Source organism: Arachis hypogaea, chromosome 3 (genome assembly GCF_003086295.3).
Source record: "Arachis hypogaea cultivar Tifrunner chromosome 3, arahy.Tifrunner.gnm2.J5K5, whole genome shotgun sequence".
NCBI lineage: Eukaryota > Viridiplantae > Streptophyta > Magnoliopsida > Fabales > Fabaceae > Arachis > Arachis hypogaea.
In genome coordinates, this window is record NC_092038.1 from 81,401,583 (window position 1) to 81,421,631 (window position 20,049).

Below are 20,049 nucleotides of genomic sequence, written 5' to 3' on the forward strand. Positions count from 1 at the left end.
CTTTTGTCAGCCTTCTTCAGAGTTTTGCTCAAGTCCCTCAATTTCAGCCAGAAATTACCTGAAATCACAGAAAAAACACACAAACTCATAGTAAAGTCCAGAAATGTGAATTTAACATAAAAACTAATGAAAACATCCCTAAAAGTAGCTTGAACTTACTAAAAACTACCTAAAAACAATGCCAAAAAGCGTATAAATTATCCGCTAATCATTGCCCTGACGCTAGGCGACGCGAACGCGTGATTCACGCGGACGCATTGCATCTGCGAACTTCAACCCGCGCGACCGCGTGGGCGACGCCTCCGCGTCACTTGGTCACGACCTGTACGGACCAGAAAGCGCTGGAAGTGACTTCTGGGCTGTTTCTGACCCAGTTTTTAGCCCAGAGAATACAGATTAGAGGCTATAAAGTAGGGGAATGCATCCATTCATGATCATGCTCTCATAATTCATAATTTTAGTTTTAGATGTAGTTTTTAGAGGGAGAGGTTCTCTCCTCTCTCTTAGGATTTAGGTAGGATTTTTAGAAATTAGGAGTTAATTCAACTCTTCATCAGGTTCAATATTTCCTTTACTTTACATTTATCTCTTATTTTAGATATTACTTTACATTTATCTCTTATTTTAGATACTATGCTTTTATTGGTATTTGATTTATGTTGCCCAATTGGCTTATGAACTTTTCATATTAGGATTATATATTTTTGAGATGTTTTTAGATTTATGATTTCAATTTCTTATACTTTTGGTCTTGGTTAAGAAATCAGTAACTCAGGAGTTATCTTAGCTTAACATAATTGATAACTGTTATCTTTGCTAATTGAACTGAACTTCAATAATCCCAACCCTTTGTTAGGAAATAAATAGGATTCGAAGGTCAACTAATTAGTCCCTTGACTTTCCTTTGCTTTAGCAAAGGTTAACTAAGTGGAATTAAGATTCAACTTTCATTATTATTGATAAGAATAACTAAGTCTGGACTTCCAATTTCTTGTACCTTGCCAAAGGTTTATTTTACAGTTATTATTATTTTATTTTACTTGTCATTCAACTAACCTTTTACCTTAATCCAAAACCCCAAAACACACTTTTTCATAACCAATAATAAGAACATACCTCCCTGCAATTCCTTGAGAAGACGACCCGAGGTTAAATACTTCGGTTATCAATTTTAAAGGGGTTTGTTACTTGTGACAACGAAAACGTTTGTACGAAGGCAATTCTGTTGGTTTAGAATCTATATCTACAACGCGACTATTTTTATAAAATTCTTTACTAACAAAAATTCTAACGTCAAAATGGCGCCGTTGCCGGGAAATTGCAAATGTGTGCCTTATTATTGGTTATTGTAAATATTTTTCAAAAATATATATATATTCTTTTACTTGTTTATTTGTTTCTCCTTTTTTCCCCTTATTTCTGATAACTACTATGAATTCTCACCCCTCTCGCTTTGAGTTTGGTTCTAACTTTGTTGAAGAAAATAGAAACCACAGTAGGAATATGCATCAATGTCAGACCAATCAAGGATGGATGGAGCTAAGAGGATCTAATCAACCCTTTAGGCAACAACACCCTCCAAGATTTCATGGACAACGACCATTCTACAATGCATACCCAGCTGAAAGATATGGTGGACAACCTTGTAACTACCAACAAGCCCCACCCTATGCTCAGAGACCATCCTTTCGACATAACTTTGAACCACCACACTCACAAGCTTCTTTTCACCGTTCACCACCATATGATCCTTATCCACCTCAACACCAATCCAATTACTCCCAAGAACCACCACTCCCTTATACACCATGTTCACATCCATCAAAGCCAGAATCACAGGTTCACCTCGAAGAATCAATAAACCAATTCAATACAACCCTTCATCAACTGGAGTGGGCAATAAATCAACTATCTTCCAGACGTTCAGCTACTCAACAGACCCCCATGGCTTCATGTGGAAAATCTAATGAAGAATGTATTGTGAAGAAGACACAAGAGACTCCAGTAGACAGCATAGAGCATAACTTCATACTGGAACAAATAGAGGAAGCTGTCATTGTAGAAGAAGAAGAGTTGGTTGAAGATTTAGGAGATGCTGAACCTCCTAGGGAATACAGAGTCATGGAAAACCCCGTCAAGGATGTTATAACTGATGCTAAAGAGGATGTTGCACAACCTCCAATGCGGATATCTTATGAAGAACTGGACGGAGTAACTCAAGACGCATGTTTCTTTGATGATGATAGTCACCAGTCAAGTCTTCCTAGTGATGAACTTGTAACCGCGAGTGAATTCTCTGAGACAGAAGAATCTTTCCCAAGTGAATACGAAGATGATGCAGAGGTCGACTTTTCTCAACCTCCTATTTATGACTCAAGTGATGAGGAAGATATGGAAGACTTTGACCTGAACATAGCTGGAATGGAAAAGGTTTGCAAGGAAGTGGAGGAATCTACTGAAGACCACAAGGGAGTAGATCTTGCAGAACCACTGGAAACACTGATCCCAAGGCCATTACCACCCAATACAGACTTCAAGTGGGTAAAATCCTTGACTCTTATCTTTATTTTTCCACTTGAATATGGTTTGCTTGAAACAGATGGCCAGCTTAGAGCTCTTTGTGGCTTTAAGAGAAAAAGGGAAATGGCTTGTACTCAGAGCTGGTGCACAAGGTTCAATAAGGTTCCACGCTTCACCTCGAAGTGCACGGATTGGTATCATGTTCAATCGAATGGATCTCGAAAAACGTTTGGTCATCTTGGTGAGAATCTAATTTCCAAACCGCCCGGATGGAAAAGTATAGATCAAAACAAAGGCGGATTTGGAACCAAAGTTTGGGATCCTGGAAAATACTCTGATATTCACCCCGGGAGTCTGAAAATCTGTTTGAAGCTGCTCAGAAGCTTCACATGCCTAGTTTGGGACCCCGGAGGCTATTGGCATTCCAAGCATTGGTGGAGATTTTTGAATGAATTTAAACATAAGCCGCCATAACAGGAAGCTCATCAAATGTCCAACTTAAGGACTTTAACTAAAAGTGCTAGGTGAGAGACAACCCACCATGGTATGATCGTTCCTTTTTCATTTTTATTTAGTTTTATTTTTTTTCGAGTGTTATTTTATTTTATTGTATTGAACCTGGAATTTTGCATAACATTCATATTAGCATTGCATTCTGCATACTGCATTATTAAAAAAAAATCCCACGCGACACGACCGCATCAGCGACGCATCCGCGTCGCAAGGAGAGGGGAGAAAATAAAAAAGAACAGAGAGTCACGCTAGAGCGTGGCTGGAGGCGTGCCAGTGGCACAAATCGTCCCACGCGACCGCGTCGCTGACGCGTCCGCGTCACATGGGAATAATGGCCTTCCACGCGATCGCATGCCCCACGCGGCCGTGTGCCCTAATTTTCGACGTACAAAGGGTGCACAACAAATTATTGTGCGAGAGTGGTGCTGGATTGGTGCTGGACGCACAACCTCTATCACGCGACCACATCGCCGACGCGTCCGTGTCATTCCCTTCTCAAGCCCATTCACACGATCGCATGCCCCACGCGATCGCGTCACCCCAAATTTGGCAAAAATAAAATTTCAAACAGAGAGTTGTGCGAGCGCGAGGCTGCCCTCGCGCCAGTAGCATAACCTAAGTCACGCGTCCGCGTGACCGACGCGACCGCGTCCGCGTCGCTTGCGCTGCACAACTTTTTCAACGCAGCCAAATATCTTATCTCCTCTTCCCTATACCTAACTCTTTTCTTCCTTTCTTATTTCTTTTCTTCTTTCTTCTTCCTTTTCTTACTTTCTTCTTCTCATCTTTTTCACCTCCATTCTATTTTATTTAATTTATTTGCATAATTTCTTCCATTGTATTTTAATTTTGTGCATCTTTTATTTTCTTTTCTAAATTTATTAATTTTTTCATTGGTGTTACTTGTTCATATTCAACTGTTGTGTCTTTTCTGGTATTATTTTGGTACTCAGTGACTTGTTTTACACTGTTGGGTAATATTATTTAAGTCAATGTTATTCTTTTATGATATTTGTATTAATTTTGCATTGACATAAATTTATATTATCTTGCACTCTCTTTCCCATTGTTGTAAATTTTTGCACTCTTGCTTTGCCATGTACTTCTACTGTTTTCTCACTTGCATGTTGTAGCTACCATGTAATTGAGACCCTTATTATCTAGCATTAACACCCATATTTTATTTATTTTCTATCTTTATTTTTGGGTTACTTTTCTTCTTTTCCCTCTTCTTTCAGGATGGCCACCACGAAGGGAGAGGAAAAAGAAGAAAAGCTTCTTAATGGGAAGACAAACAAGTCCACCTGCACAATCTTTGGAGAAAGGCATCAGTTGGAGTAGCCATCCACTTGTACATTTTAGCATGCACCGAGGACGGTGCAATCTTTAAGTGTGGAGAGGTCGATACCGATCTCCATGGGTTAGTACTTTCTTGTCTCAACACCAATGTTTAAATTTTCTTTGTAGCTAGTTGTTGCATTTGCATATTTATTTGATTTTGTGCATATTTTATCACTTGGTTGAAGAAATATTTTCTTTTTCAAGAAATTTTTATAGTATTTCACAAATTTAAATTGAAAAAGTTGTGTTAAACTTGTTTTGAAGTTGTATTTGGAATATGGTTTTTGAGCCAAAGAACACACAACTTGTGAGATTTTGAGCTTATTTATATGGTTACATTATTTAACCATAAATTTTTATTCTTGTGTGTTTTCTTCTCTATAATTGTAATCTTTGCTTTGTTCCATTCTATATGTCCAATATTTAATATATTTACATGCTTGCATATGATTGAGGCCATTGTTTGATTCTAGCTCACTTATCCCAAAATCAGCCTACCTTTTACATCACCCTTGTTAGCCCCCTTGAGCCTTTAATTCCCTCTTATTCTATAAACCACAACACTAGCCTTAAGCAGAAAAACAAATTTAAAATCCCAAGTTGAATCTCTGGTTAGCTTAAGATAGAAATTGTGTAATTGTTTAAGTGTGGGAAACCTATTGGGATCATGGATGATAAAAACAAAGGGTAGGAAGCTGAAATGAATGAAATAATTAAAAATAAAAATTTTGGGAAGCATGCTCATGTGAAATCAAAATAATTGAATTATCATGTGCATTAAAAAAAATTAATTCAGTATTTGAATAAAGGGGATACAAAAGAATTTCCCAAATGCAAAATAAAGCAATGCACATGGGACAAAATTAAAACTAATACATGAGCATGTAACATCAAAAGTGGGAAAAATATGGGAGAATAGGTAAAGAAGCTTTGCTTTACAAAGTATGTATGTTAGGTGAAATCTTAGACTAATCAAGGATTCACTTAATTAGCTCACTTAGCCTTATATATACCCTTACCTTTACCTCAGCCCCATTACAACTCTGAAAAGACCTCATGATATTTGCATTGGTATGCTAAATATTTGTTGATTGATTAGATGAAGAACAAAAGTTTAGTAAGCATGATTAGAGAAGAATAGAGTGATTGACCCTAGACACTTGAGAGATTACTGCAGGGACGGTCATAAGGGGGGCGAGTAGCGGCCTCGGCCCCCCCCCCCCAACTTTTTTTAAGAGTAATAAGTTATTATGTATAATTTAATTTTTTTTAAAATATTTAGTATTTAGTCTAGTATAAATAAAAGTTCAGTCTAATTTAAATATTAATAATTTTTAATATCTAAAAAGTAAGTAACAATATTAAAGAAATCTGAAAAAGATATTATTACTAATATTTTTTAATTAAATAAAAATTTTCAAATATCATAAAGTGAATTCTTTTTCTTCTTGTAGCCGTCTTTTTTTATTCATTTGGTATTAATTCTCTCTGTTTCAACTGCTACAATTAAGAGATCTTTTTTAACTATGAATATTGTGAAAAATAACTTAGAAACAAAATAAAAGATGAATTTCTTGATAATTTTCTTTTAATTATTAAAAAGAAAATTACTGAAAAATTTTACACAAATTCTATTATCGGTGAATTTTATGATATAAAGAATCGATCATTTCGTTAGTAAAAAGTATACACATATTTCTTTTTACTTTAAAATATATGCTCTGTCAATATATTTTTGTAATACATCTTATATTATATAATTCTTTTACATAATTTTTAATATTATATGTGTTATTGGCCCCCCATAATATCATTTCTGGATCCGTCCCTGGAGATTAGAGTGATATACGCTACTAGTGAGGGTTCAATGCTTGATTCTATGTTCCCTGTTTTCATTAGCTATCTTCTTACAAGTTTACTTGCTTTTTATTATGTGATTTGAATTAGTGGAATTTAATTCAAATTTGTCTTGAAGAACTTATTTATTTTTAACCAAGTAGGTAGAAACATTTTTGCATGTAGTTGCATGCATATAGATAGGTTGCATTTCATACATCCTACCATTCCTCTTCATCTTTATAGTTTCTCTTGAGCTTAGCATGAGGACATGCTATTGTTTAAGTGTGGGGAGGTTGATAAACCACTATTTTATGGTTTATCTTGTGCTTAACTGAGTGGATTTTATCAACTCTTTACCTACTTATTCATACTATTTGCATGGTTTTACATTTGCCTTCCTAATTATGTGCTTTGATTGAAAACATGCTTCTTTGGCCTTAAGTTCCCTATGTTAATCCTCTCTTATTACCATTAGATGCCTTGATATGTGTGTTAAGTGTTTTCAGATATTATAGGGCAGGAATGGCTCAGAGGATGGAAAGGAAGAATGCAAAAATGGAAGGAATACAATAAGTTGGAGAAACTGCTAAGTTGTCCAGCCTGACCTCTTTGCACTCAAACGGCTATAACTTTAGCTACAGAGGTCCAAATGACACGGTTTCAGTTGCGTTGGAAAGCTAACGTCCAGGGCTTCGATTTGATAAATAATATGCCATAGTTGCCCTGACGCTAGGCGACGCGAACGCGTGATTCACGCGGACGCATTGCATCTGCGAACTTCAACCCGCGCGACCGCGTGGGCGACGCCTCCGCGTCACTTGGCCGCGACCTGTACGGACCAAAAAGCACTGGAAGTGACTTCTAGGCTGTTTATGACCCAGTTTTTGGCCCAGAAAATATAGATTAGAGGCTATAAAGTGGGGGAATGCATCCATTCATGATCATGCTCTCATAATTCATAATTTTAGTTTTAGATGTAGTTTTTAGAGAGAGAGAGGTTCTCTCCTCTCTCTTAGAATTTAGGTAGGATTTTTAGAAATTAGGATTTAATTCGACTCTTCATCAGGTTCAATATTTCCTTTACTTTACATTTATCTCTTATTTTAGATATTACTTTACATTTATCTCTTATTTTAGATACTATGCTTTTATTGGTATTTGATTTATGTTGCCCAATTGGCTTATGAACTTTTCATGTTAGGATTATATATTTCTGAGATGTTTTTAGATTTATGATTTCAATTTCTTATCCTTTTGGTCTTGGTTAAGAAATCAGTAACTCAGGAGTTATCTTAGCTTAACATAATTGATAACTGTTATTTTTGCTAATTGAACTGAACTTCAATAATCCCAACCCTTTCTTAGGAAATAAATAGGATTCGAAGGTCAACTAATTAGTCCCTTGACTTTCCTTTGCTTTAGCAAAGGTTAACTAAGTGGAATTAAGATTCAACTTTCATTATTATTGATAAGAATAACTAAGTCTGGACTTCCAATTTCTTGTACCTTGCCAAAGGTTTATTTTACAGTTATTATTATTTTATTTTACTTGTCATTCAACTAACCTTTTACCTTAATCCAAAACCCCAAAACACACTTTTTCATAACCAATAATAAGAACATACCTCCCTACAATTCCTTGAGAAGACGACCCGAGGTTAAATACTTCGGTTATCAATTTTAAAGGGGTTTGTTACTTGTGACAACCAAAACGTTTGTACGAAGGGATTTCTGTTGGTTTAGAATCTATATCTACAACGCGACTATTTTTATAAAATTTTTTTCTAGCAAAAATCCTAACGTCAAGCGCTACGGTCGTGTGAACGTTTTCGCGCTAGTATAGAGAGGCCAAGCAAGGGGAGCAAGGGCGCTACGCTGACAATCAAAACGGAGCGCTCAACTACAAGGCATCACCGCTCAATTGAAGTGAGCGCTACGTTAACTCCTTCTACCTTTTTTGGGCATGGCTCAAAAGAAAAGCAAGGCGCAGCACTCAAAGTGGAGTAGCCAGGGTTCGAAGAGGGATCAAAGCGCCCCAAGGCAAGCATGAGAGCGCTACACTACACCAAGTGAAGCAGCCAAGGTTTGAAGGGGGAACCTCACACCAAGTGTAGTGCTACGTTGCATCTTCCAACTGAGCGCTGAGGAATTGCAAGCACGCAAGGAAAGCATGACAAGGCATGTAGCGCTACGTTGATAATCCTCACTGAGCGCTCCACTGGAGCTAGGACCCATGAACCATTTTCAATCAAATGCCATCTTGGATCCACTTCTTCACCAACTTGAAAAGCCCACTCTAAATTCTGAAAACCAAAAATAGAAAGTGTATAAATAGGAGTTAATTTGATTTGTAAAAGGACCTTTACTTTCTTGTTCTTTAAGTTACTTGCAATTTACTTTCTTGTTCTTTAAGTTTCAGCTCTTTTACTTTCTTGTTCTTTAAGTTACTTGCAATTTACCTCTTCTGCACTTGTTTTTCTGCTACATTTACCTTCTGCGCCCTTATTTACTTGCAACTTAGCTTCTGTCAATCAAAATTAACTCAAGTCATCAACTATTTGCTTAACTAAATTCATCACCTAGCAAAAATTGCTCAATCCATCAATCTCTGTGGGATCGACCTCACTCTTGTGAGTTATTACTACTTGATGCGACTCGGTACACTTGCCAGTGAGTTTGTGTGGAATCATTTTTCCCTCATCAGTCGTCCAAGTAATACCTAAGTGAGTCAGGGGTCGATCCCACGAGGATTGTGATTTGAATCAAACAGTGGTTATCTTGTAAATCTTAGTTAGGCAGATAGAAAAGTTGTTTGTTTGTTTAAAGTACATTAAAGTAAAATAAAGATAACGTTACTCAATTGAAGGTGAATGCAATGATAAGAAGATGGTTAAGGCCTCAGAGATTCTTTATTCTTTTGGATTAATCCGGTCTTACTGTCTACTCTAACTGTGAATGATTTCTTCTATAGCAGGCTATATGTGATCAACGCCTTTATTGAGAGGTCACCGATTCTCCTCCAGTGTTGAACCCCAGGGTTACTGCGGATCCAGTCTGATTGAGGGTGGAGCTCCTGCAGTTCATGCCACTTGATGATCCTACTCAAAATGGCACAAAGAAGGTCAAATCTTCCGTATTAGAGAATGGTGTGTCTTTGGTTTTAGCCTCTGCCACAAAGACTCTAATCTCTCCGTGCCTCGGCTGAACTTGTGTCTCGAGAAGTCCCCAATGAAGTCGTGGATTAGCCGTCTAAGAGATGTATGATCAAGCTAGTGGTTCATTGTTATCCGATGAAAGACTCACTCCGAACCCATGTAGAAAGAGATAACCTTGTGCCGGTTCAACGCATTCATAAGGATAAAGAACGAAGATACATCTTAGAATAGAATCAAAACACGAATTGAGTTTAGTGACTCATACTAATAAAAAACAATGTAAATGTGTAAAGTTTCACAAGTCTTGAAAATTATGTAGAATATCCTTTAAATACTAAACTAATGATTAAGGATTACATAAGAAGTGTAAAACAGTCTCTTTTGTGTGAAAATTCACTTCCGGGGCCCACATGGTGAGTGTTTAGGCTGAGCCTTGAGTGTCTCCACGAGATAGGATGGCTCTAGGGCGTTGAACACCTGCTTGGAGGTCCTCTTTGGGCGTTTGGATGCTGGCCACTCTTCTTTGGGCTTTGGACGCCTGGACTGGGGTAGATGGCTGGCGTTAAACGCCAGTTTTGGGCCTTCAATTATGAGGCAAAGTATAGACTATTATATATTTCTGGAAAGCCATGGATGTTAGATTTTCATAGCTGTTAAAAACGCTCTATTTGGACTTCTATAACTCTAGAAAAGCTCTTTCAAGTGCAAGGAGGTCAGATTCTGACAGCATATGCAGCACTTTCTCTGCTTCTGCATCAGACTTTTGCTCCAGCTCCTCAATTTCAGCCAAAAAATATCATAAATTGTATAAAACCATACAAACTCAAAGTAGAATCCAAAAATGTGAATTTTACACAAAAACCTATGAAAACTTAATAAAACTTAAATAAAACATGATGAAAACTATATGAAAATGATGTCAAAAAGCGTATAAAATATCCGCTCATCAAGGGCCGATTCTCTCTATTCTCTACTAATCTTGCTTTCCAAGGCTTGATCGTCTTCTACCAAGAGGTCTTTTCAAGAGTTGTAATGGCAAGAATGGCTTGAAAGAAATGGAAAAAAAGCATGCAAAGTGGAGAATTCATGAAGAAATGAGGGTTTGCTGCATTCATGGCGACACGTACGCGTAGAGGGAAGTATACCAGGCGACGCGTACGCGTGACCCACGCGTACGCATGACAAGAATTACAGGAGCTACGTCAAGAGGTTTGAAGGAGGCATTTGGACGGAAGGACTAATCCGTCCAACTTTTAAGGACGTCAAGGACTTAAAAGTATTTTTCAATGGTCAGAGACAAAAAAAAATGTCCGCGGAAAAAAAAGTCAGGAACCTATTTGTCCTTTACTCTTTTTTTTATTTAGTTTTCTTGGATTTGAATCAAATATCTTATGTATTTCGTGACATTTTTATAACTAATCATATGTTTGTAGTTGTTTTAGAATGATTAAGCTTTCTGCATATAGTTAAGCAAATCAAAATAAAATTTAGAAAAAAAATACAAGTGCACTTCGAGGGAAGTAAACACAAGGCTAGCGCCAGGCTTTAAGACGCCAAGCCCAGCGCCAAAACTCCCAGTTGGGTGCCCAACCTCCAAGCCCAGCTCTAGGCACTATCCAACGCCCCTGCTCCAAGCCCAGTGCCCAAATTGGACGCCCAACTCCACCATCACCAAGCCTAGTACTTTCTGCCGGGGAAGAGCAGAAGTGGGCAGGCGCCCAACTCCAAGGAGTGGCGCCCAGCGCCACCAATTCTTATGTATTGAGTGCCTAGCTCCCAAATCCAAAGCCCAGCTCTGAGTGATATTTCAACTCCCAATGGACTAGAATTCTTCAAAGCCCAGCGCCAATCCCAGGAGCCCAGCACTAAGTACAACTTCAATTTTCAAGAAGCTCTAAAATCAACTCAAGATTCAAGATGTAAAAGATTAGTTAGCAATAACTTCTTCTAGAAAGATAAGATTTAGTTGTTAAGATTTAGATTAGATTAAATTTGAATTTGAATAAGTTGTTATCTCACTTTTCGGAAGATAAGATTAGTTTTTGAATGTTAATAAGTTAGGAAGCTAGAATATAAATAAGTGGACAAAGTTTACAGAGAGATATCTTTGGATCTTGGAGTCTACTGACTAAGAAACTCTTTAGTTTTAGGTTATTTTCTTTTCTACCATGAGTAACTAAACCTCCTCTTGTTAAAGGTTAGGAGCTATGTTTGATTTTATTGATTAATGATGCAAGTGTTTTCTTTATTTTGATTCATGCTTTTTTACTTTTCTAAAATTGAGTCTCATTCTTCATCTTTAATGGTTAGAAATATTTAAAAATATTCTACTTTTATTTTGAATTCTGTTATTATTTTGAGAAATATAATATCGAAATTAGTTTAAAATTCTTTCTTCGAAATATTCAGCTTTTAATCTTAAAATATTTAAAACTGATTTTATCCCCACCAGATGTGAAGTGTTGGAAGAGAAAGACGCGATGATAGTAGAAATAGCAAATACTAGAGAGGAGATGCAATGACAATGGCAAATTGCGCAGTTAAGGGAGAAAATGATGGTGGTAGTATGATCCTTGATTGCTGCGTGTGGAATTTGGAAATGAGAGTCTATAGTAGAGAGAAGAAAATGGTTGTAATATGAGAAAAAGGGGGGGGGGGGTTTAAAGGTTGGAAAATTATGATGAATTCAAGGATAAAGTAGAACAAAAAATACTAATAATTAACGAGGCAATATCTAAAATAGTTTTCAAAATTGCCAATACGAGTTAAAACGGTCCCTCACTTTTATAAATGATCAAATAAGTTTTTAAAATTTATTTTTGTTAATTTCTGTTCATTCTTAATTCTACTATCGTTAATACAATGTTGATATGAACTATTAAATATCAACATCGCATCCCAACATGGTCAAAAAGTATCGCCAAATTAGTTGATTATACTTAAACGAATAAAATATATTTGATTATGTGTCTAAAAAGTGCCATCATGGAATATCTTGAAATACCATTACTACATATATTTTTTTTCAAAAACATCACAATGGTATTAAATAAAATAGGACACACCTACTTTTATTTTATTTAATCATTACTGTATATATTTAATTTAATGTTATATTAGTAGAAGAACTAAATTAAATCTAATTAACTAGTTTGGGACATTATGTCACGTTGACATTTAACCGTCCATATCTACATTGTATTATTTAACCGTCCGTATCTACACTGTATTAATGACAATTGAGTTAGAAACAAACGAAGATTCATCAAAGTAAATTTCAAAAACTTATTTAGACATTTTTGAAAGTGAGAGAGTGTTTTAATTCGTGAAAGAAATTTTAGGAACTATTTTAAATAATATTTTAATAATTAAATTTAATTATCCTGCAGTTCTTATACTTTTACTAAATTTATGATTAAGTTTATTTTTTTCTTTTCAATTGGTTCGTTACGCTGTTTTTAATTTTGTAATTAAATCTTTTATATGTTAAAAATATTCAAATTAATAGAATTTTTTTTCGAAAAATATGTAGTCAAAGATCTAATTTGATTCTTAATTGTGAATATTTTTAATTTGCAAAAAATTCCATTAATTCTAATATTTTTATACTAATAAAGACCTAATTATAAAATTAAAAACAATACATGCAATTAAATATATATATATATATATATATATAATTAGAAATTTAGTAAAATTAAAAAGTCAAACAAGAGTAATTAAACCCTATAATTAATTGTCAAAGCACACAACACGAATATTAAAAAATTAACAGTTTTTTTTTTGTCCTGAATTTGAATGAACTATATTTTTCCTCCAAAAATGTTAGTCCCTAATATTCAGAAATGAGATTAAAATTTATTTCAAACGTTGAGAATAAGACAAATCAAATTAAATATTAAAAATAATTTTAAAAATTTAACAAGATTAAAAACAGAAAGCATAATATAACAAATTTTATCATTCCCGTGCAAACTGGTTGATCATAAAAAATTTTGACTTTATGCTACATGCTGTTATTAGTTGATTATTTTCCCCTACTACCTTGGCTAAAGGTGCTCTTAAATGAAGGCCAACAGCTTTTCCAACTACCTTAAAAGTTAAAACCCTCCGCACACACAAAAAAAAGGGGGAAAAAGACTACAATAGTTTACAATACAATGTACAAACTACAAACCATCGTTTTCTTCTCTCTCTTTTTCTACCCCGTTTTTTTCCCTTGGTATACAAATTATCTTCATCAGTTTCGATGTAAGACGGCCGGGGAAAAACATCAGACGACAACAATTGCTGACAGCATTGATTTTATTGACAACAAACTTACCAAGACTAAAGACGGAAGTTATCTATCATATGGTAAACAACATCAGCACCATCAGAATTTAGCCAGTACGTTTTCACCTGAAAGAAAGACGTAGAAACATGGTGCAACATCATATAATCTTGTCAAGTTTCTCTCACAACGGTACCAATACATATACGATTTAGGGTGCATTTATTACAGCTTTTTTGGCTGAAATTTTCAGTTTAGCTATATTTGTATTTATAAGATTTATAATGGGCACTCATTATGGTTACAAAGTAGAAGTTTTGTATGGAGAACAAAAGAGATTCATGTTTCCAATGCATTAACTAAATCAAAAGGTTGAACATTTTGTTTTTCCTTAGTAAAGGGCTGTCATTAGCAGAATTCTTGTATAAAGTAATCAAAATTCCAAATGAATCAATTTCCGACTTTTTGGGAAAAGCTAAACAGAGTAGTTTCTAATTAAAAATCAATCTACCGCTTTTTTTTCAACTTATACAGAAATCAAGTTTCCAATTATTAAAATAAATCTGTTGCATAAATTCCAATATGCAAGCCAAAGGAATGGACTTAGACATATCAACTGAACATATGGCATCAATCTCTGACCCAAAAAAAGGCTGAATAGATGTATTTGCTTGGTGCAAGCAACATTTGAAGTGCACAACTTTTCTTACATGCATAACACCAGGATCATGAAAGCACAGCTGAAAATTGAAGTCAAAGGACTCTATTTTTTCATAGGATACCTCCTCCTTTTGTACTCCATCCTTTTATACTAAAAAAAGTTTAGTTTTGTTTAATTGAAAACAAATATCAGGCTAAACAACAAGAAATACATCAATTACCATAATGGTGCAGGCTTGGGGGGAGAGGATGGAGAAGCTAAAGCCAAACAGGATAAGAAAGTTGTGGAAGATAAGGTGTTATAAAACCATTTCATCGAGGGGATAACAAAAACAGTGTGTCCGAAAAATAGTGGGTTCAGAAATTTCATTCACTCTGCTGGCCTGGAAGAGTAGGATAAGGGAAGAGAGAATCTTCAGAATTTGGGAAGCGAGGCCTACATGTAGTGTACGAGAGGGGCATGCAGGAAGGAATTCAATTGAGAGTTGGTACACTGGGAGAGAATCGAGCTAATTGAAAGCTCAAGCTTTTTTCTTTTTGGGCATTGTTTTTGTAAATTCCTTCAAGTAGCCACTACTGTTATTACCTTGATATCAAGTCTGCATTCAGTAATACAGGATTTTGTTTCCTTCATAATCTCAGGATTCCAGTTTCTATAAACTCAAAACAGGATTCCTCCAAGGAACATTGGGACCCCAAAGCTCCTGATCTTCAAAAGAAGCAGGAAACGATGAAGGAGAATGGAAACGTTGAGGAGGCAAAAGAGAATAAAGATTTCGAGGAGGATGAAGATGTTGAAGTCAAGGTGGTGGTGACTATGACAGTGTCCAGACATCAGATCTTGTTCAGAACTAGAGGATGATCAAAAGAAAAGAAACAAATATATTCAATTGGGAGGAAACAAATAATGTGCCATTGTAGGTGACAGACTGGAGATGAAGGCAGAAAAATGAGTCGAATATCTTCGCCAATGAAATTTATTCAGAACTTGATGAAGTTGAAGGAGCAAGATAAAGAACCCTAGAGAAGCACAAAGGGTTGATGATGAGGTGGAATATAAGAAAGATGGTATTGGTGCTAAATGAGGAGCAAGGCAGAAAATAGCCAGTGAAGAACAGAGGTCTAGCAAGGATTAAACAGGAGATAAATATTTAAGGTTTATTCAGAAATGATTTAGTGTGTCTTACAAGAGTACTTTGTCTTCAGACAATATCTTGAATTATTTTCTTTTTCACATCAACCACTATGTTTATCTATATATTGGAGTCTTAAACATTGAATGAAGAAATCGTCTCATAATACAGCCTGAAATCAGATAACATGATAGCATCATGAAAGATTTCTGAGAAACTTTTAAGGATATCTAGTTTACCTGGATTGTACTGTGAGCAACATACCGCTGCTTACTCTCCTTAAAGCTAACATCCACACGCTCCCATGGTACCTGATTGAGACCCCTTATCATCACCTCTACAATGTGGTCGAATAAAGATATTAGAAAAATATATATTTAAAATTACCCTAACAATCAAAATAGAGCTACAGCTAGCTTATTGAATTGCTTTGCACCTAGTATATATTCATTTGATTTGTATAATTGGTGCAACCAAATTGAATATAGCTGAGGAAAATATTTATAGAATATAATTAATAAAATACAAATCAAATTGTATGTAATGAATATGTTGATTACAATAAGTTCGGAATTCAGATATCCTCAAAATTTGAAATAGAAGTTCTTGTGAGTCCCATATATATAGAATTTACAAACAATAAGGGAAGAACCTTCTAAGTCAACTGCTTGGGCTCCAACATAAGAAGATGCTTTATTGCGACCGTCATTTGCATTCTCCCCTTCAACGTAAACAATGTGTGGATATTTCTCATCAATTACAAGAAGATTCGACTTGCACAAAAGAAGAAGCAGAATTCAGCCTCTGATAGACATGTAAAGCAACGAGATAGAAAATTATCAGAAAATCTATACCTTTGGAAGTTCATGTTGACGACGAATTGATGAAGTACGCCATCCAACCATATCTTCAAACTTAGTCAAGAAATTTTACGAGTTCCATAATATTTATCTATCAGCACCATTAGGTGAATTTATGGTTTCAGCAAAATTACTAAATTTAAAGTGGATACGATCATAGTTTGCATTTGCATATGCTACCCGACGCTTAAATGCACGTAAAGCTGACCTGCACACCATCACAAATGGTCAAATGAGCAAATAGTACAGAAATTAAAATCGGTATCCGATAAGCTCCTGACAAATTAATACCGACATAAATTTTAAATCGTCAGTGTCATCAACCATTCGTAGAAGCAGAGGGGGCTTTCCATCATCATTGTCCATGAGGAAGAGATGCTTCCCAGATCTCCCAGCAACTAAATGTGCAGTTTGGGATGCCCTTCTCTCAAGGAAAGGAAGACCACAAAGGAATGGAAGCTGCAAGAGAGAGAGAGAGGGGGAGAGAGAGAGAGAGAGAGAGAGAGAAGGAAATATAATACTGGAATTACAGTATTTGCGCTTCCATGCTCAATACAGAAACAATTAGCATGAACAACGAAACAAGTAAACCACAAACAAATTGATCCCATCATACATCCAACTTTTGAGCATGTCTTAGAGTAGCCATATTTCATATTCTTATATCTCCTTTGAGGATACGTAATTTATGTCTGTGTATATATATAGAGAAGTGTCTTTAGAAAGCGTCTTAGAAACTGACCACCAGAAGTTCCAGATACGAAGAGATAAAACAATCCTCAGATAATATCACTAAAACCCCATGCATGCAGTGGATTCATGGAAAAAAAAGGAATTAAAATCAATTGTTACACCCAGTGCACTGCACTTGCAGTAAAAGAGCAATGCCTTCCATTTGAACTTTCCTTCTAACAAAACTAAAATGCAAACAGATGAATGTCAAGAGAGACAAGCAAAAAACTGACAAAGAGATATAGTTACGTGGCACACACCATAGGAATATAACCAACCTGTTTATTTCCTCGTGAACCAAGATGTGGTGTTGCAAATGTAATGAAGTTCACTGGCTCCAAACCAGCAATTTTGTTTTCAGAACCAGGTTCAAGGCATGGCTTCAAATATTCTGTCTTCTCGTCAACTATGCTGTTTCTACTTGTCCCAACAGGTCCCAATTTTGAAGAATAATCATAAAGCCTTCCAATAGCATATCTTGCCACCAAGCCCCCAAGAGAATGTGCCACAAAGGATATCTTTTGCACCTGTGGCCAACGTCTAATAACACATAGAACCTGCATAAATATGAGTGAAAATTGAAAAATCAGAAGTGAATGGCTCGTTGCAAAGTCAACACCGAAGATAAATCATGAGACTAAGACATTCACCAGAAAACCAATCATAAATTATGTTATTACCAAAGTACCTCTTCGGCTAGCCTCTCACCCATTGTATCAACACCATCAAATGTCAATCTTGAAGAATTGCATTCACTGCCTGTGTCGACAAGATATTTAGTAAAACACAATTAATGACGATCCTTGCAAAAAAAAAAAAAAAAAAAAAAAACACGAAATAATTAAGAGCAAAGGATGATAGAGTTGGCAATGCTAGGACAAGAATAAGAACAATTTAAAGTAGGATGATTCAACATTTGAGAAACTGAAAGCAAATAAAACAGCCCAATAAATTCTTGCAAGCATCAGTACTCTTTTCCCCCTTTCTTATTTATAACATTAACTCTTAAAATTAATGCTACTAAAAAAATTCAAAATGTGAACCATAAAAACATCCACACCAGCTACTTTCTTAAAGATCAGAATGTTAATAAGAAAAATAACATTCCAGGTTCCAGTAACACATAATATTTTCCATGTGCCACTAAATTGTCAAGATGTTCTGACGGACTCGGAAAAAAAACATATTTGGAAAAAGATCCTCTAAAGTGAAGAGATTGGTAAAGTATGAAAGTAATTAAGTGAGGGTTAATCAACATTGAATTTGTAATTTTCATCATGTATGAGTCCCACTATCTTGATCGACTTCACCGACTTCCTCAATCTAGAAGAACTTAATCCACAGATTTACTGACGTAGTTCAGATATTTTGGATTTAGTTACTATAACACTAGAAAGCTACCATGTATAAGGATGGCATTTCACTTGTATCTTTACCAATTTCTCATTTTAGCAAATTTTCTCGTTTCCATTTTTCTCTTAGGTATTTATTTTTCTATCACGTATGATTCTCATCACAGTAAAGTTGAACATTATAGGAAAGGTGAAATAGTAATTTTAAAGCTTACGGTGTACAATAACTTTATCAGGAAGTTTCTTCACAAACTGCTCCGCAGCATATCTCCAATCTGCAGCACTGAAATACCAAGCGCAATTCAACACAGTTAACCCACTAAACCAAAATCCTCATACGAAGCAAAGTCCAATAATATTCATGATACTGAAGCCTTACCTTCCAATTATACCATTGACCATAATAACAAGGTGACTGGGAACCTGCTTGGCGACAGAGCCAGACGCAGCGACAAACAGGTCCTCGCCACTACTGTCGGCCTCTACCCTGAGTCGGGGGTTCTTGAAGCTGAAGCAACCGCGGCCCATCCGGCGGAGCGCTTCCATTTGAACGGTATTGAGGGAAAGGTTGGGCCCCGCAGAGACGGCGGGTCTCAATCGAGATGGCGGATGGAAGAGGCCGCAGGATTCGCCGGCGCTGAAACGGTTAAGAGTCGGGTTGCGGGCAGGCACGACGGGTTTGGGTCCGAGCACAGAGCTGGAATCGGAGGCGAGCATGAAAGAGCGCTTTGTTGGAAAGAAGAATGGAATTGGGGTGAATGGAATTCACTTGCTGTGGCTTCAGAGGTCGAAGGGACTGCGACCGTGATCGGTGATTCGCGATGCTTGATGTGTGATGCCTGATGTTTGAACAGTAATCTGGTACTGGTAGTCAGAATCTTATTCAGTCCATTTCGGCCTTGGAGCGACTTGGTTGGTCAATGCCACTCCACGTCAAAGTAAGAAAATTTCAACAAAATATTTTGTGGAAATATCTTACTTCATCATTTCTCTCAATCATATCAAATTTCAGGACACTGGTTTAGTGGAAGTGCCAACGAAGTTCGGCTCAATTTTTTTAATACGGAGGCTTTGTGTTTATTATCTGGATATATTTTTATGGGAGTGCAATATAAATATGTGGGGCAATTTTTTTATTACTGTGAGGCCCAACAACTCGGACCGTGCGAGTTGTTTGAGAGTCATGTTTTGCAAAGCAAATTGGTAGGTCCGATTTGAGGATGAAGAGAACTTAAAAATCTGAAAGATTTAAATCGTACCGTCCGAGTTGTTAGCATTGTGAATTTTTTTTGTGTTGTGTTATTAAATCGGAGGGTCCGAGATGACCTTTTTTATTAATTTTTTGAATTCACTAAAGGTAATCGCATGGTCCGATTTGGTTCGGACTTTAAATAAAAGTTGGTGAAAACTGGATCAGACCCAACAACAACTCGCATCCTCGTCTTCTCCTTCTTCAACGGCTCTTTCTTCTGGTTCTTAGTTCCTCTCTTCTTTACTTGTTTCGCATAATAGTTAGAAATCTAAAACCCAAGTTTATGAGCTTGTTAATGTGATTGAGAGAAATGAGTGACAGAGTATTATTGAAGGTATATTATTTTAGTCAGATTTTGTTACAAACAATCTGAAGGAGTAAGATTTGTTTGTAAAAATCCGTTAGATGTTGTGATTCCT

General features: G+C 36.1%; 1 protein-coding gene across 1 annotated transcript; it reads right to left on the reverse strand.

Annotated features, from left to right (window-relative positions):
- Positions 1-13,304: 13,304 nt before the first annotated feature.
- On the reverse strand, positions 13,305-19,464 carry LOC112790672 (uncharacterized). Its single transcript, XM_025833186.3, has 10 exons — positions 18,758-19,464; positions 18,594-18,661; positions 17,715-17,785; positions 17,305-17,583; positions 16,590-16,753; positions 16,447-16,502; positions 16,289-16,341; positions 16,087-16,207; positions 15,674-15,771; positions 13,305-13,769 (listed from the first exon to the last, which is right to left on the reverse strand). Exons 1-10 carry the CDS (start codon positions 19,093-19,095, stop codon positions 13,698-13,700), a joined length of 1,320 nt encoding a protein of 439 aa, XP_025688971.1. The 5' UTR covers positions 19,096-19,464; the 3' UTR covers positions 13,305-13,697.
- Positions 19,465-20,049: the final 585 nt, after the last annotated feature.